The 14690-nt window shown below is 44.5% G+C and overlaps 1 protein-coding gene across 1 annotated transcript; it reads right to left on the bottom strand.

The window, feature by feature from the left end:
* Positions 1-897: 897 nt before the first annotated feature.
* Positions 898-13273, bottom strand: LOC139698993 (uncharacterized). Its single transcript, XM_071597987.1, has 2 exons — positions 12220-13273; positions 898-1070 (listed from the first exon to the last, which is right to left on the bottom strand). Exons 1-2 carry the CDS (start codon positions 13271-13273, stop codon positions 898-900), a joined length of 1227 nt encoding a protein of 408 aa, XP_071454088.1.
* Positions 13274-14690: the final 1417 nt, after the last annotated feature.

Genomic DNA, 14690 nt, shown 5'->3' with positions numbered 1-14690 from the left:
TCGCCTGTATTTGCAAGAGCTTTTATGCCCGTATCTCTAACTTCTCTACCTACGGCTTTTATTCCTTGCGTAGCCAAAGGTTTTACGAATTTTCAAATGCCTCTGAAAAAATTCCCTAGACCTCTACCTCGCTGTTTAAAATAACTCGCTCTATACACTTGATCACCGCCTCCAACCTGACTAAAATATCAACGGTAACGATCCATATCCTTCGACATCCCGTTAATGAATGAATCATGTGCATTTTATCCATGTATATAACATTAATATCTCCTAATAAAATGCAAAACGATAGACGATGGGTTTGTACCGTTTGTAAATGGATAAAGGTTACCCATCTTATTCATCAATTTAACTTCCATCGTGTCAGTTTTTTTTTGAGTGACATATAATAGGGATGAATGAAAATTTGATGATTTCCTTTATCACCCATCACGACCCGTAAACATTTTGCCATCGTATTCCCGAGGAATTGTGGTAACATAACGTCTAGGTACACAAACACTTGACTCGTCAAACGCTCTGATCTATCGGGTTCAACAGGCTCTGTATATTTTCGTTTTCGAGTCGGCCATCTCACCGCGCTGGGAGCGGACATTTCTGTAAATGCCCTAGTGAATTGTATGTAAAATTCAGCCTTACCGTACTCGTAGCCCGTATATTCTCTAATCGTAGTTAGTAGTTGGTTTAGCGTGTATTTGTCGAATGATAGCGGTATATCACCAACCCCTATGATATCTATGAAGGTGTAGGGGCATTCTAATGAGGGGCGTTTAACGAAAGGTTTATTCTCGGATGTATTTGAAAGCAAAAGTGTAGCACAGCGATGCACTCCCATCTTCTATTACTCGGTATTGCTTGATGAATTTCATTAAACAATCACCTTAAATGATACTTTTAAGCTTCCAAATGGATGACTACATCCACTAAAACTTGAACATCGACGACTGGACAATCTGACTTGGTGGGAACAGGTGGAGGCTCTGTGGAAACTGCCTTGGGCGGTGCGGAGGGAGCTGAATCAGTTTCTGTCTCAGGTACTACTTCAGGTGTCCCCTCGAATGAAGGGTCTATTGGTATGTTAAGCTTCGGAAAATAAATTTCAGCCAGCCTTTCAGTCATCTCCCGCAGATATACGTTGAGGTAATTTTGTTCGAAAGTGTGCATTGGTGTTAGAGGGAAAGAACTTCCCAGCGCTATCGCTTAGCAAAGTTCCGTAGAAGTCACTCATTTCCACCGTCGTACTTCTGAGGCTGAGACCCGGGTGGTAAAACCATCACCGTGCCCCTTCCATTTAACTAAATATTTGAGCTTTCTGCCTTTTCCTCTGCGTTTTAAAATATTCTCAATCTGAAACTCTGTGTTTTGACCAACAGCCGAAGTTTTGACAAGCTCTTCTCCGTAAATCGAGCCTTCAATGCGTTCGCCGTTGAGATGCTCTAAACGGTATACGGGAATCGGCGTATTATCTATTTTCCAAATTCTGAAAACTTCCCTGGAAACATTTTTCGTGTATCCCCTAGTGAAAGGTAATCTTTCCTTCGATATTCGAACGAAATCGCCAATGATAAACTTGGATTTAAAAAAAATTAATCGACGTAAAACGACGCGCAAGCATGAAGGCGATTCTTTCACTCACTTCTGATGGAGCCACGCCCGTGCTGGAATGCATGCTGTCGGTGGTTATATCCTTGCACCGATTTCGGTAGCACGCTCACATAATTCAAGGTATTAAATTTTGTGAAATATTGATAAATATACGTCCGTTTAGGGTGCGATTGAAACGTTCTACTACAGCGGTTTTTACGTCGGGATTATTGGGGGTAAAAAACTTTATTCCATGATAGCTAAGGAAGCGTTTAAACTTTTCATTTGAAAATTCAGTCCCCTTATCTCTGAATTTTCAAAGGTTTTCTTTTGCTTAGAATTACTCGAAATGCGTTCATAAGATTCTCGTCGGACTTCTTGAGTGAAACAGCCCGTGCATATTTGGAAAACACGTCAATGACGGCGAGGAGATGAGCATAGCCCTCATTGTACATTTTTAACTTTCGCATATCGTTAAGATGACATTGTCAGGTTTGATCAATATATGAAGGAATGTATCTATTCCCAGGAAATTTCTTCCGCGTAGGCTTATGTAACGTATACGTTTCCTGATCTTCCAGCAACTCTCTGACACGTTTTTGGCTGATTTTCTTTCCAACTCCCTCCCATAGTTGGTCGACAGTGGAAAAGCTATAGGGATTCTCCGGGTTGAAATATATAGAACTTAATTTAGAGCCTTGCACTTCAATTGCCCAAAAATCCCATCTTCCAACATTCATGCAAACACATATACCGCAAACCAACAACAAACTGCAACCCAGGATGCAGCACGAAAGCCATCCAACAACACGCAAGCCAGGACACAACAAGCAAGAATGTGAAACACCACTACCACATGAACATGCACCACAAAACACTCTACCCCCCGAGGAAACTGTAAAAATTTTTTAAATTTTTGCGTGATTTTCACTTAAAAAGTTCATGTTATCAAGGTGTCTCATTATTGAACTGATAATTATATGCTCTAAAATTTTGCAACAGATATAAGTGAAAGATATTTGTCTGTAATTACTGGAGTCCTCCCTGTCACCACTATTAAAAATAGTCGTTATTTGCGCGGTTTTCCAAATTTTAGGTACTTTGCACTCTGTGAGGGATTTGTTACATATAAATTCAAGGTACGGGGCGAAGTTAGGAGCTAAATGTTTTATCACCCTAGCTGTTATATTTTCGGGACCCGGGGATTTGTTGGGTTTAATCTCATTAAGCAATTTTGATATGCAGTGGCAACATCGTTTGTGAAAACGCTTTGGAAGAATGAATTTAGGATGTTAGCTTTACCCTCACTGTCTGTATGAATTATATTGCTACAATCCCTTAAGCAAGCCACGGTTTGTTTACTCCCATTCACTTTCCTAACATATGACCAGAAAGCTTTGGGGTCAGTGTCCAAAGTGTTCGCAAAGTGCTTTGCGTTTAAAGTCCAGTAAGGCGCTACGTAATTGTGTTTTGTTTTCAATTTTAGAGGATCTATACTTGTCCCATAATTGTTTATTCTCAGGGGATGATGTGTTCACGCCTGCCCTATTTACCTTGGAGTGTAACATTCTCTGCTTTCCAAGGGCTTTTCTAACGTCTTTATTGTACCACCTGGGTTCGCGATTTGCTTTAACGTATTTTAAAGGGATAGAATCTATGATGCCTATTTGCATAATATTGACAAATTCTGTCCAAGTTTCTTCCACGCTGGCATGACTTAAGCGGGTTTTGAACTCGGGTAGTGAAGAGTTTAATTGATTGGCAAAAGATTCAAAGTCTGCTTTATGGTAATTATAAATTTTTCTTTTTGGTTTAACAATCTTTTTTATTTCTATGTCCAAGTGGACATTAACTGCTTTATGGTCACTCAAGCCCTCATCAGTTGATACACTAATAATACGTTCAGGCGCGTTTGCAAGAAATAGATCCAATAGGTTCTTTCCGCGGGTGGGCATGGGTACTGCTTGATGGAGGGAGTTTCTTCGAACCAATTTTATCAATGAATTGCAAGATTCGCGATCGCGGGTCCCAGATTTAACGATATTGCTGTCCCAATCTATACCAGGGAGGTTAAAGTCGCCACCAATTCTGTTGATGCTGTTATTATATTTAAGTGTAAAATTGTAAATTTGATCATTGATGGTATAAAGTGTTTTCAAATCTGAGTCTGGAGGTCTGTAGAAAGAGCCCAAATTTATGTAGGGTTGATTGGCCCGTAGTAAGGTGCACACAACATTTTCCAAATTATTATTTTCAAATGAAACTTGCCTGCTTTTTCATAATGACTCTCCACTGCCACGAAAATCCCTCCTTCGGGTCTTCTATGTCTATCGTGTCGGTACACTTTGAAATCTATTGGGAAAATTCCTTGGTCCTTTATGTCATTACACAGCCAACTCTCTGTGCCTAATACTATATCGTCGGAATGAGTTTGGAATAAGTGTTTGAGATCCGCTGATTATGCAATTTGTAACAAGTATAGTTAAATTATTTTGATGTTGAATAACGTCCTTATTTGTGACTGACTGTAATTTAGGACGCCTTTGTGGGGAAGTGCGTGTCACATGTCTTTCTAAATCAATACCAGTTTTGTCGGTGACTTTTATATTTTTATTAATATTATTATGCGCGCTAGCCCCAGATGTTACTGACCCACTAAATGACCTGTCCTCTATCCTAAAATAGGCTTACAGTGGTCGAGTATCCTATCCGCTACCTTACTCTCCGCTTCCGCCGTGTAATGGACCCCAGAACGGTTAAGGGGAGTCCGGCAAGATCGGAGGGTTGGTCTCAGGTCGACGAAGGAGGCTCCTATGTCCGAGCAGAATCTCGATAGTCTCTGGTTTATGCCTTCTACTCGGCTCCAAACCAGAGACCCGCGATCCTCCCTCGGAACGATGCTGCAGACCGTTAGTCCCAGCCGAACCCCCTCGACGCCCTAAACACGCTTCACCTCGGAGCTCAGTTCCCTAAGGGAACGGAGGACACTCAGTGGGAAGGTAGGGAAGTAGGGAAGGTCACTTAGTGGATGATGTTGCCACCGCACGTCTCCAAGAAACAATATATACTCAACCCATGAAAAAAAATAACAGTGGACAAACAAAGAATTCTTAAATTGCTTAATGAAATTAAACCCAACAAATCCCCGGGTCCCGAAAATATAACAGCTAGGGTGATAAAACATTTAGCTCCAAACATTGCCCCGTACCTTTTATTAATTCTTAACAAATCCCTCACTGAGTGCAAAGTACCTAAGATTTGGAAAACCGCGCAAATAACGCCTATTTTTAAAAGTTGGCGACAGGGAGGACCCCAGTAATTACAGACCTATATCCCTCACTTCTATCTGTTGCAAATTCTTAGAGCACATAATTGTCAGTTCAATAATGAGATACCTTGATAACATTAACTTTTTAAGTGACAATCAACACGGATTCAGGAAAACCCGCTCCTGCGAAACCCAATTAGGATTATTTACATATGAATTACTTCTATCGGGCGAGAGAGGTAGGCAAGTGGATGCCATGTTCTAAGATTTTGAAAAGGCATTTCATAAGGTTCCCCAATGTAAACTCATTCATAAATTAAAGGTCGCGGGTATAAACAAGGGCGCAATAAATTGGGTTAAAGATTTTCTTTCAGAGTGGGAACAGAGGGTAGTCCTTCACGGCGCTAGTTCCGACAGCGTTCGAGTCACGTCGGGGGTACCTCAGGGAAGTGTAATCGTGCCGTTGCTTTTATTGATTTTTGTTAACCATTTGAACCGCGCAGTGAAAAGTAAAATTAGTATGTTCGCGAATGACACGGTGATCTATCGGGAGATATCTGGGGATGAGAATCGTTTTATTCTAGCGCAGGATTTAGATTGCATTACTAAACGGTGTTCTAACTGGGGATTGACACTAAATTATAATATTTGTTCGGTAGTAAAATTCTTCAAAAAATCAACGGGATTTGCTTACAAATTTGCTGGAGGTGACCTAGCAGTAGTTGATACGATAAAATACCTAGGTGTCACATTCACAAAAGACTTAACTTAGGGGACTCACATACGTAAAGTCTGCGGTCAAGCGTACAAAAAATTGGGCTTCATTAGACGCATTGTCGGCAAAAGTGACTCGAAGGTCAAGGAACGTTGTTACCACGCTCTTGTAAGGCCTCATTTAGAGTACGCATTTAGCGTGTGGGGTCCGAGTGAAAAAGGCCTCAGGAAATAGATAAGGTTCAACGCCGGGCAGCCCTTCTCTTTAAAACCTCTTACGATCAAACGAAAAGCGTCACTGGAGCATGCTTAAGGAGTTGGGTTGGGAATCATTAGAAGAGAGACGATTCAATGCAAGATTGAAATTATTAAATAAATTCAGACCCACGGACAATACAGGATAGAAATTGCAGGGTTATAGTTATAATAGAGTTGGGTTGGGAATCATTAGAAGAGAGACGATTCAATGCAAGATTGAAATTATTAAATAAATTCAGACCCACGGACAATACAGGATAGAAATTGCAGGGTTATAGTTATAATAGAGTTGGGTTGGGAATCATTAGAAGAGAGACGATTCAATGCAAGATTGAAATTATTAAATAAATTCAGACCCACGGACAATACAGGATAGTAACTGCAGGGTTATAGATAACAAAAATTCCTCTTGCCACCCTCAGCGTCTAAAGAATAATTAGTCCTACTTAAATGCATGCTCTTCCACTAACCTCGTGTGTTTTGTTATTTTGACACATTCTTTTCGAATGACATCATTCGTGTTCTGTTCATCTGTTTTTGAGTCTCCCTTGCAATCCCTCATCCCTCTCCGCGGGGGGAAATTCCTGCTACCTGCAACGTTGGGTCGCATTCCCTGCCTTTCTCAGTCTCTTCGGGTGGTAGATTGTTTTGTGGTGCATGTTCATGTGGTAGTGGTGTTTCACATTTTTGCTTATTGTGTCCTGGCTTGCGTGTTGTTGGATGGCTTTCGTGCTGAATCCTGGGACGCAGTTTTTTGTTGGTTTGCGGTATATATGTTTTCATGAGTGTTGGATGAAGGGATTTTTGCATGAGTGCGTGCGCTGCTGTGGGTGTAATTTTCCATGTTGTTGTTTTGCATGTGGTATTGTTCCTTTTTATGATTGGTGACCTAACGACCCCCGCCACACGCCCTTGTGGTGGCTTGCGGGGTATTATGTAGATGTAGATGTAGGACCTCCTCGGATCCACGGTCTGTGATGTCGTTGGTGCCCACATGGGCCACGACCTGCTGCCGAGAGCACTTCGTGCCTTTGACCGCCGCCTCGATCGCCTTCGTCACCTGGGGACTCCTCCGCCTGGTATACACCAGGCGGTCACCCGTTGATCGACGCCTACGCGGCGCGCCCTTTCCCTCAATGTGACCATTACACGGCGGACATTCGAGCTACCTATTACTACCATTCCGTCCCTTCCCGTTCGCTGACGTCTTACCCTAGGCATTGCCATCGGAGTAGGGGTTGTAGCTATCGGGGCGGAAATAAAAGTTAAGAGCGACGATGAAACGGGGAAGAAGTGAAGTCATGTGATTATGTGATTCCGAAGAAGTGCGAAGCCTAAGTCGTACTTTAGCACTAGCATCAGAGAATTAGCATGAGAGCATATTTGGAATGCATTGACAAATAAAAATAAGAGTGACCTTTGAAACAACGGTTTGGTTTTTGTTAGAAATTCTGCTTCCGCGTAAAGAAGTACTGTTCAAATGTTGGTGACACGGAAGTCTCGCAAATCCCTCCGCTGGTTGTGCGAGTGGCATCGCCGGTGAATGACTGACTGGGAAAAAATGTTTGATCGATATTTGGGAACTATATTAATGTTATAACTCCATGGTTTTATTTTTCATGTCCACACGTGGACAAAAAGCATTCCAGTTTTGCGAACGTCAAACATGCATATGCACGACGATGCGGAAAATATGAGGTGGGACATGCGCCCTGGAAGCAATGTTTCTTTAAGGAAGGGGCGAGGGAAAAAACCCACCATCGCATTCATTCTCAAAGGGAAATGACTCCGACGAGGAAGATGAACCGAGGCAGTAAAAGAGAGTGTAGGCCCGCCGCCAGAAAAGAGGAAAAATAGAGATAATACGCGATGGAAATAAGAGAAATGAAATGGGTCGTTGAGATGGAAGCGAACCAAGCGAAACAATAGCCCAAGGAGGAAGGAACGAAAGAGGTACCTAAAAAGAAGGCGAGGAGCGAAAGGGGGGTGGGGGGAAGTGGTCCCGCTCGGAGGGGAAGGAAGACCGGCGGGGACGGAATGAGAGTCCAACTGGAAGAAACAAAGGGAAGAGATGAGCATTAAATAGTGCACGGCACGTCGGAGAAAGCGGCGGAGAGGAGGGGGGAGGGGAGGTGGAATGGGGCGGGGGGGGGGAGGTAGCAGTGGGAAAGATGATTTTCGGAAGAATGGATTATGCGAGGAGTGAGGAGACGCGGAATTGAAACTGGCGGAGGGGAAGCACAATGGGAGGAGAGACCCGGGGGGTCGTCGACGGGGGGAAGGGATATTCCTGAAGGCAACCAAGCCAAAGGGACGACGGATTCCGGCGAAAGGCCGGAGCGGCTGGATTGATGAGAAGGCCGACGGCCGAGAGGACGGCGTCTCTCGCACTCCTCTGCTTCTGGTCGCGGGTGTCGGGGAGGGGGGATAGGAATCCATCCCTAGCTGCCGGACGAAACCACTCATTACTATTGCTGGCTTATTGCAAGCGTCCCGACGATTATCGGGGGGTATTTGACAGTGCATGAAAGCTATTTCGCCCGCATTCTGGTCACCTAAATATGTAACTTCTGAAGTGCCCCGAAGCATGTTTCATTCTTTCCTCCTCCTCAATTAGCCCGCCCTCATTCATCACACCCGCTTCCTCTTCACTGCCTCCTCCATCCATGATGAAATAAAACACCTTGCATTTCCACATGCAATATTTTTATTACGACCGAGGTTTCGTTACTGCGTTGCATCTTCACGTGTTACATGAAGATGTTACGCCGTTCAAATGCCACCTGGAGATGTCACGCTCTAACGAAACCTTGGTCGCAGTCAAATATTCATTTTGGAAATGCAACGCGTTACCTTTCATCATGAAGGATTTCCACCGATGATATGCCTGAAACCGAGCTATTGCTCCGTCCATCTTTTATTCGTTCATAGAATTCCCCATAACATTTATTTCCATGGATTTTTCCCTTCCCCCGCCATTATTATTCCCCCAACTCTCACGGCACCCCTTCTTCCCGCGGCCTTCTCTCGTCGACACTCCCCCTTCCCACTCCGACGTGGGTTGAAGCCTCCAATCCGCGCCATCCTCCTCTTTCCTCATACACCAAGTCACAATCCTACCATTCCAAGTTCATCATTTAATCCTCTTTTCATTGGCTTCGGAGCTCTTCACATTACGTTTGAAATCGCTTCTCGAAAAATCGCAAATTGTTTTCTAGCTTTGAGGAAGGCTGTCACATTCCAGTTTGATTTCCTTCCCCTCCGTCATCCTCCTGGTGCATAAGCCCCCTCCCCCGCTCTCCTTCCATTTCGGCTATCTCCAGCCTACCTCTCGGTCGGCCAATGTTCCATCCACCCGCGGGATTGTTCATCTCGTTCGCCTAATCTGTCATTTGCCATTCTGCTTTCGTGTTCGCTCCAATACTTTTTTCGATTAAATGCCCAAATATTTTCATTTTCTCTAATGCGCACGCATTTTCACGCCTATCCCCGCAGTCCTTTCCTTCTTTTCGGAGTATTTTCGTGTAGCTGTTTCGTGTGCCAGGGCCTTGCGTCTTCGGGAAGCCCTCGTCTGAGTAAAACTGAGATCACACACTATCATTCCTAAGCCTCTGCCAATTAACTGTTTTGGATCTTTCGTTGCAATCACTTGCCACAGTTTTGGAATAAACGACCGTATACTAAAAGTTTAGAACACTCGGAGATGCTCTCAAGGTAAATATTTTCGATCATAGTTTCAGGAATGTATGAATTCGCAGCAGTCAGTTACAAAAATCACGGCCAATTATTAACTTCAGTTTGTTGTTATTGTGCGTTTTTGAAGCTGAATCGCCCCGAGGTAATTATAATTTCTATTGGTTGCCATAAGAATGGAGATTAGAACAGAGTGTTACTCGATGACAATGCATGCTCTATTAGAATTCTCAATTCACCCCAAAACGTCTAAAATAATTGTAACCAATTCTTTTCGTATATTTATCCGTAATAGACGAAATTTGTCCTCAATTGACTCGTTTCAAAGATTTTTCGAAGGAACTTGAAACTCGAAGTGATCAATGGCTGGAGGTGGCGTTTAAATCGATGAAGGCGCGCGGTGAAAGTGGGTTGCTTCCACACTCCTTCAAACTGACGTTCTAACAACGCGATAAGTGGTGTGCGTGCAATGCAATGCCGTGAAGTCAAAGCCCGTTGGCTCCGAGAAGTGTTTTGAAGATAAGTCTCCTCGACTGGCTGGAGGTCGTCCTCGTTAATCCGCAGATTTGCCCGCCGGTTGCTCCCCGTCTCCATGTGCTCTCTTAGCGGTCACCTAATTGCCCTCCGACCCCATTTACGCCCGCCTCCCTTGCTGCGACACACCATTCATGTTGACAGAGTGAAATTGGAAAACCAATGAGTATATTGCAGAAAATAGGAATAGATTGGAGGGAAAGGAGGCTAATCCGCAACCAGTATATGTCTCAGACCGTCATCTACCGGACGGGAACGGGGAGTCCGGATGGGCAGTGCTAGGAAGGGGTTTACGGCAGGGTTGCCCATTGTCACCGTTGCTGTTCAACCTGTATGCAGAGGAAATGATTAAGGAGGCATTGGAAGAACTAGGGGTAGGAATGAAAGTCGGAGGGGAATCGGTAACATTAGTTAGGTTTTATGATGACCATGATTTAGTTTAGAAGCTTTCACAAGGAGGAGGGAATAGATGACAGGGACGTAGAGTGAGGATAATAAGAAAATACTCGTAAAAACTTTGATATGGAGCGTAGATTTATGCGGCGCGGAAACGTGGTCATTGAAGCAGGAGGATAGGATGCTTTTGAATTGTGGGTGCGGAGAAGACTGGAGAAGGTTAAATTCCGATGGGCTATTCCATCAGTAATGGGAAGTTGAAGACTGCAATAGAGGGGAGGATGTTAGGCAAATGAGGAAAGGGTAGGAAGAGGATAGGGATGTTGGACGGGTGTAAGGGAAGAAAGAAGTACTTACAGATGAAGAGCGACCTGGAGTAGATTATACTCATTAGTTTTTCCCAATTCACTCTAACAAACGCTTTTTCGAAATCTACGAAACAGGCAAATACCTCCTGGTTGTGTTCTATATTCCTCTCGATTAATAATCTCATTACTGCAATGCCATCACGCGTACCTCTCCCCTTCCTAAACCCAAACTGATCATCCCCTAAGTAATCATTTGCCCTACTCTCTATCCTTTTTTTTATGACCCTGAGAACAACTTTAGATGCATGGGATATCAAACTAATTGTCCTATAGTATAAATATATATATATAAATAAATATATATATATATATATATATATATATATATATATACCTAGATATAAAACATAAACACATTAATCAACCCGAAGGTCGGTTTTGTAGGTGATGGTAGAGTTCACCCAGTGCGAAGCCAGACGGCGTGTGAAATTCACACATTATTTTAGGGGTTCCAGTTCCTTTCCCTATGCCGGTTATGATTTCTCAGGGAGATCTGGTACCCGAAAAATCACATAGCTTAGGTGGAGCTGAATATGCCCAGAATTCCTTACCCGGTAATCGAACCCGGGACCCTCCGGTCAATAGTCAAACCCTCTGGACTACCGCGACCCACACAAGCACAAAATTATATATATATATATATATATATTATTTATACATATATATATATATATTTATTTATTCATATTGTGCTCAAGAAGTTCTCTCGGGTTTCCCACCGGGTGAGGTTGCAGTACACCGACGTTTCGAAGGCTGACTCTGCCATCGTCTTCAGGGTGAAGTATTGAACATGATTCAGATTTAAAGGTTTTTATTTAAGGCCTGGTATTTATACACTCCGTTGGGGCTCAGGTGTGCCCTGATTGGCCGGAAGCGTTAGTGTGCTCCGCTACGGCCAATCGGGTGCGTTCCCGTGCATTTTTTATTTTCTTTAGCACTGGCTTCCATGTTTTACTGATTTGGAAGCCGTTGTCTCTGTTGAAAGTTTTGGTGTCTAGTCTGATTTCAACGGCTTCTTTCACTACGCGATCCCAGCAGCCGTTGGCGTGGCATAGCCTCTTCGTGCCGGTAAAGTTAATTCTGTGGTCGTTATTGAGGAAATGTTCGGCGTCCGCAGATTTCGCTGGGTGTATTAATCTGATGCACCTCTCGTGTTCCTTAGGCGTGTTTCTATGGTGCGGCCGGACTCCCCAATGTATGCTTGGCCGCACTCGCAAGGAATCCGGTACACTCCTGAGGTCTTCAATCCCCGTTTGTCTTTAACCGTGTCATGGACTGATTGCATCTTCCTTATTGGTTTGTGGATCGTTTCCACCTTGTATTTCCTTAATATCCTAGAGATTTTATTGGAAATCGTAGAGATGAACGGGATGCAGGCTCTTTCTGCCTCTTCTCTCCGACCTTCAGGATTCGTGAATGCCCTTTTAAGGGCCATGTTGATTTCCCGGTTTCCATATCCATTCTGCTGGAACGTCTTCCTTAGGTGTTTTATTTCCGCCTCCAGGTGCTCTTGGTCCGAAACTGAAGTGGCTCGGTGCACGAGTGTGGAGATTACTCCTCTCTTTTGTGCGGGATGATGATGACTTCTCCCGTTCAGGTATAGGTCAGTGTGGGTCGGTTTCCGATAGACTTGATGGCCTAAGCTGCCGTCTCTTTTCCTGTCGATCAGAATATCGAGGAAGGGCAGGCGTTTATTCTTCTCAGTCTCCATGGTGACCTGGAGGTTCGGGTGGACACTATTCATATGGCCGAGGAATTCGGTGAGTGCTTCCGGTCCGTGTGGCCACACGATGAAGGTGTCATCCACATATCCGAAGAAGTATTTTGGTCTTAAGGGTGCTGTTTTACGTGCTCTCCCTTCAAAGTCCTCCATGTAGAAGTTCACAATGGCCGGTGACAATGGAGAACCCATGGGGACTCCCTCCACCTGCTCGTAGAATTTGCCATTGTAGAGGAAATATGTCGAAGTGAGGACGTGGCGGAAGAGATCGCCGGACTTCTCATCGAACCGTGCTTGGAGAAGGAGCAAAGTGTCCTTGATCGGCACCTTAGTGAACAGCGATATGACGTCAAAGCTCACTAAAATGTCTTGGTTGTCCAAGTGAATATTCTGTAGGGTTTTGACAAATTCTGCAGAGTTCTTAATATGGTACTCGCATGATCCCACAAAAGGCGCCAGGATCCTGGTAAGGTGTTTAGCCAAATTATACGTTGGTGCCCCTATAGCACTCACAAATGGTCTTAGGGGTGCTCCTTCTTTGTGGATCTTGGGCAGTCCATAGAGTCTCGGCGGGACGGGCGCTTGCGGTACTAGGTTTCTGTTGGCCTCGGAGCCGGGCAATGATCTTTTGATAAAAGTGGTCGTTTTCCTAACTAATGCGTCCGTTAGGTCACGGGTGATAGTCCGATATGCTGGATCTTCTAGCAATTGCTGGACTCTCCGGTGGTAATCCATCGTGTTCAGCAATACGGTTGCATTGCCCTTGCCTGCCTTCAGGACTGTGATATCGGGGTTCTTGCGCAAGGAAAGTAGAGCGCGTTTTTCTTCTCTCGTGATGTTGGGTTTGGGCAGGACGGCCCTTATGACTGCGGTCGCAGAACATTGCCTCAATAACGACCACAGAATTAACTTTACCGGCACGAAGAGGCTATGCCACGCCAACGGCTATTGGGATCGCGTAGTGAAAGAAGCCGTTGAAATCAGACTAGACACCAAAACTTTCAACAGAGACAACGGCTTCCAAATCAGTAAAACATGGAAGCCAGTGCTAAAGAAAATAAAGAATGCTCGGGAACGCACCCGATTGGCCGTAGCGGAGCACACTAACGCTTCCGGCCAATCAGGGCACACCTGAGCCCCAGCAGAGTGTATAAATACCAGGCCTTTTTCGTCTACATGGAAAATTACAATAAACGCCGACAAAAGCACACATGCCCACTTCGCCCGACGACGTAAACGCAATCCTCACATTCCTATTACGCTCCAAAAACATGTGATTCCTAGAGCTTCCACGCACCGCTTCCTCGGCGTCGTTCTCGACGAAAAACTGACTTTCCGACCTCATCTGGACCATTGCCGTACGTCGGCGATTGTCGCAAGGAACAAGCTGTCTTGCCTCACCTTGACGACGTCGCCGCTCAGTCACAAGGACCGAATGCGCCTTTACAAGGCGATCATTCGGCCCAAATTTCTCTATGCCAGCTCCGTTTTCGCGAACCGCAAGACTACGTGGCGCCACCTGGAAACGATTCAGAACAAATCAATCCGAGGCTTATTGCACATAAGCCGCAGGACGCGAATGGCCGAGGTCCTTGCCGCCCACGATATCCCGCCCGTCGCGGAATTTCTTCGCATGCAGGCATCCAAATTCCATTCGCGCCTGAAAGCATCGGGCAATCCACTCCTCACGTCCATTTGGGACTACAACTTAAATCGCAAACATAAATATACACTGCCTAGAGATATTACTCGCCTATGAGTCTATCCTATGTCTACTCTTAATTGTACGGCACTCTCTTCGCCATATTTTCCTCATGGTTATCTTCTGCGCATTTGTGTTATCTTAACTGATGTTTCCCCGATATGTATATTCCCCCGCCTAGTTTTTAGATTAATTTTACCCACGAGCCGTTTCCTGTCGGCTCGTTCAATTTAGATTGTATTTGTTAGGGTGTAACAGTCCTGTTACACATAGCATTAAGTTTCTCGTTTCTCACAAACACACACGCATACTTTCGTCAGGTTTTTCGCAATGCCAAGGGTTTTATTCATGTAAAATGACCGGTAAAGGCGGGTATCGCCCACCGGGACGGTATACTATGCGCCCGTAAGGGCTGACAATGATACGGCTAATGCTCAATACTTCACCCTG

This window comes from Hetaerina americana, unplaced genomic scaffold, assembly GCF_022747635.1.
Source record: "Hetaerina americana unplaced genomic scaffold, ioHetAmer1.1.p SCAF_9, whole genome shotgun sequence".
In the NCBI taxonomy this organism is placed as follows: domain Eukaryota; kingdom Metazoa; phylum Arthropoda; class Insecta; order Odonata; family Calopterygidae; genus Hetaerina; species Hetaerina americana.
This window is presented reverse-complemented; position numbering and strand designations above follow the sequence as displayed.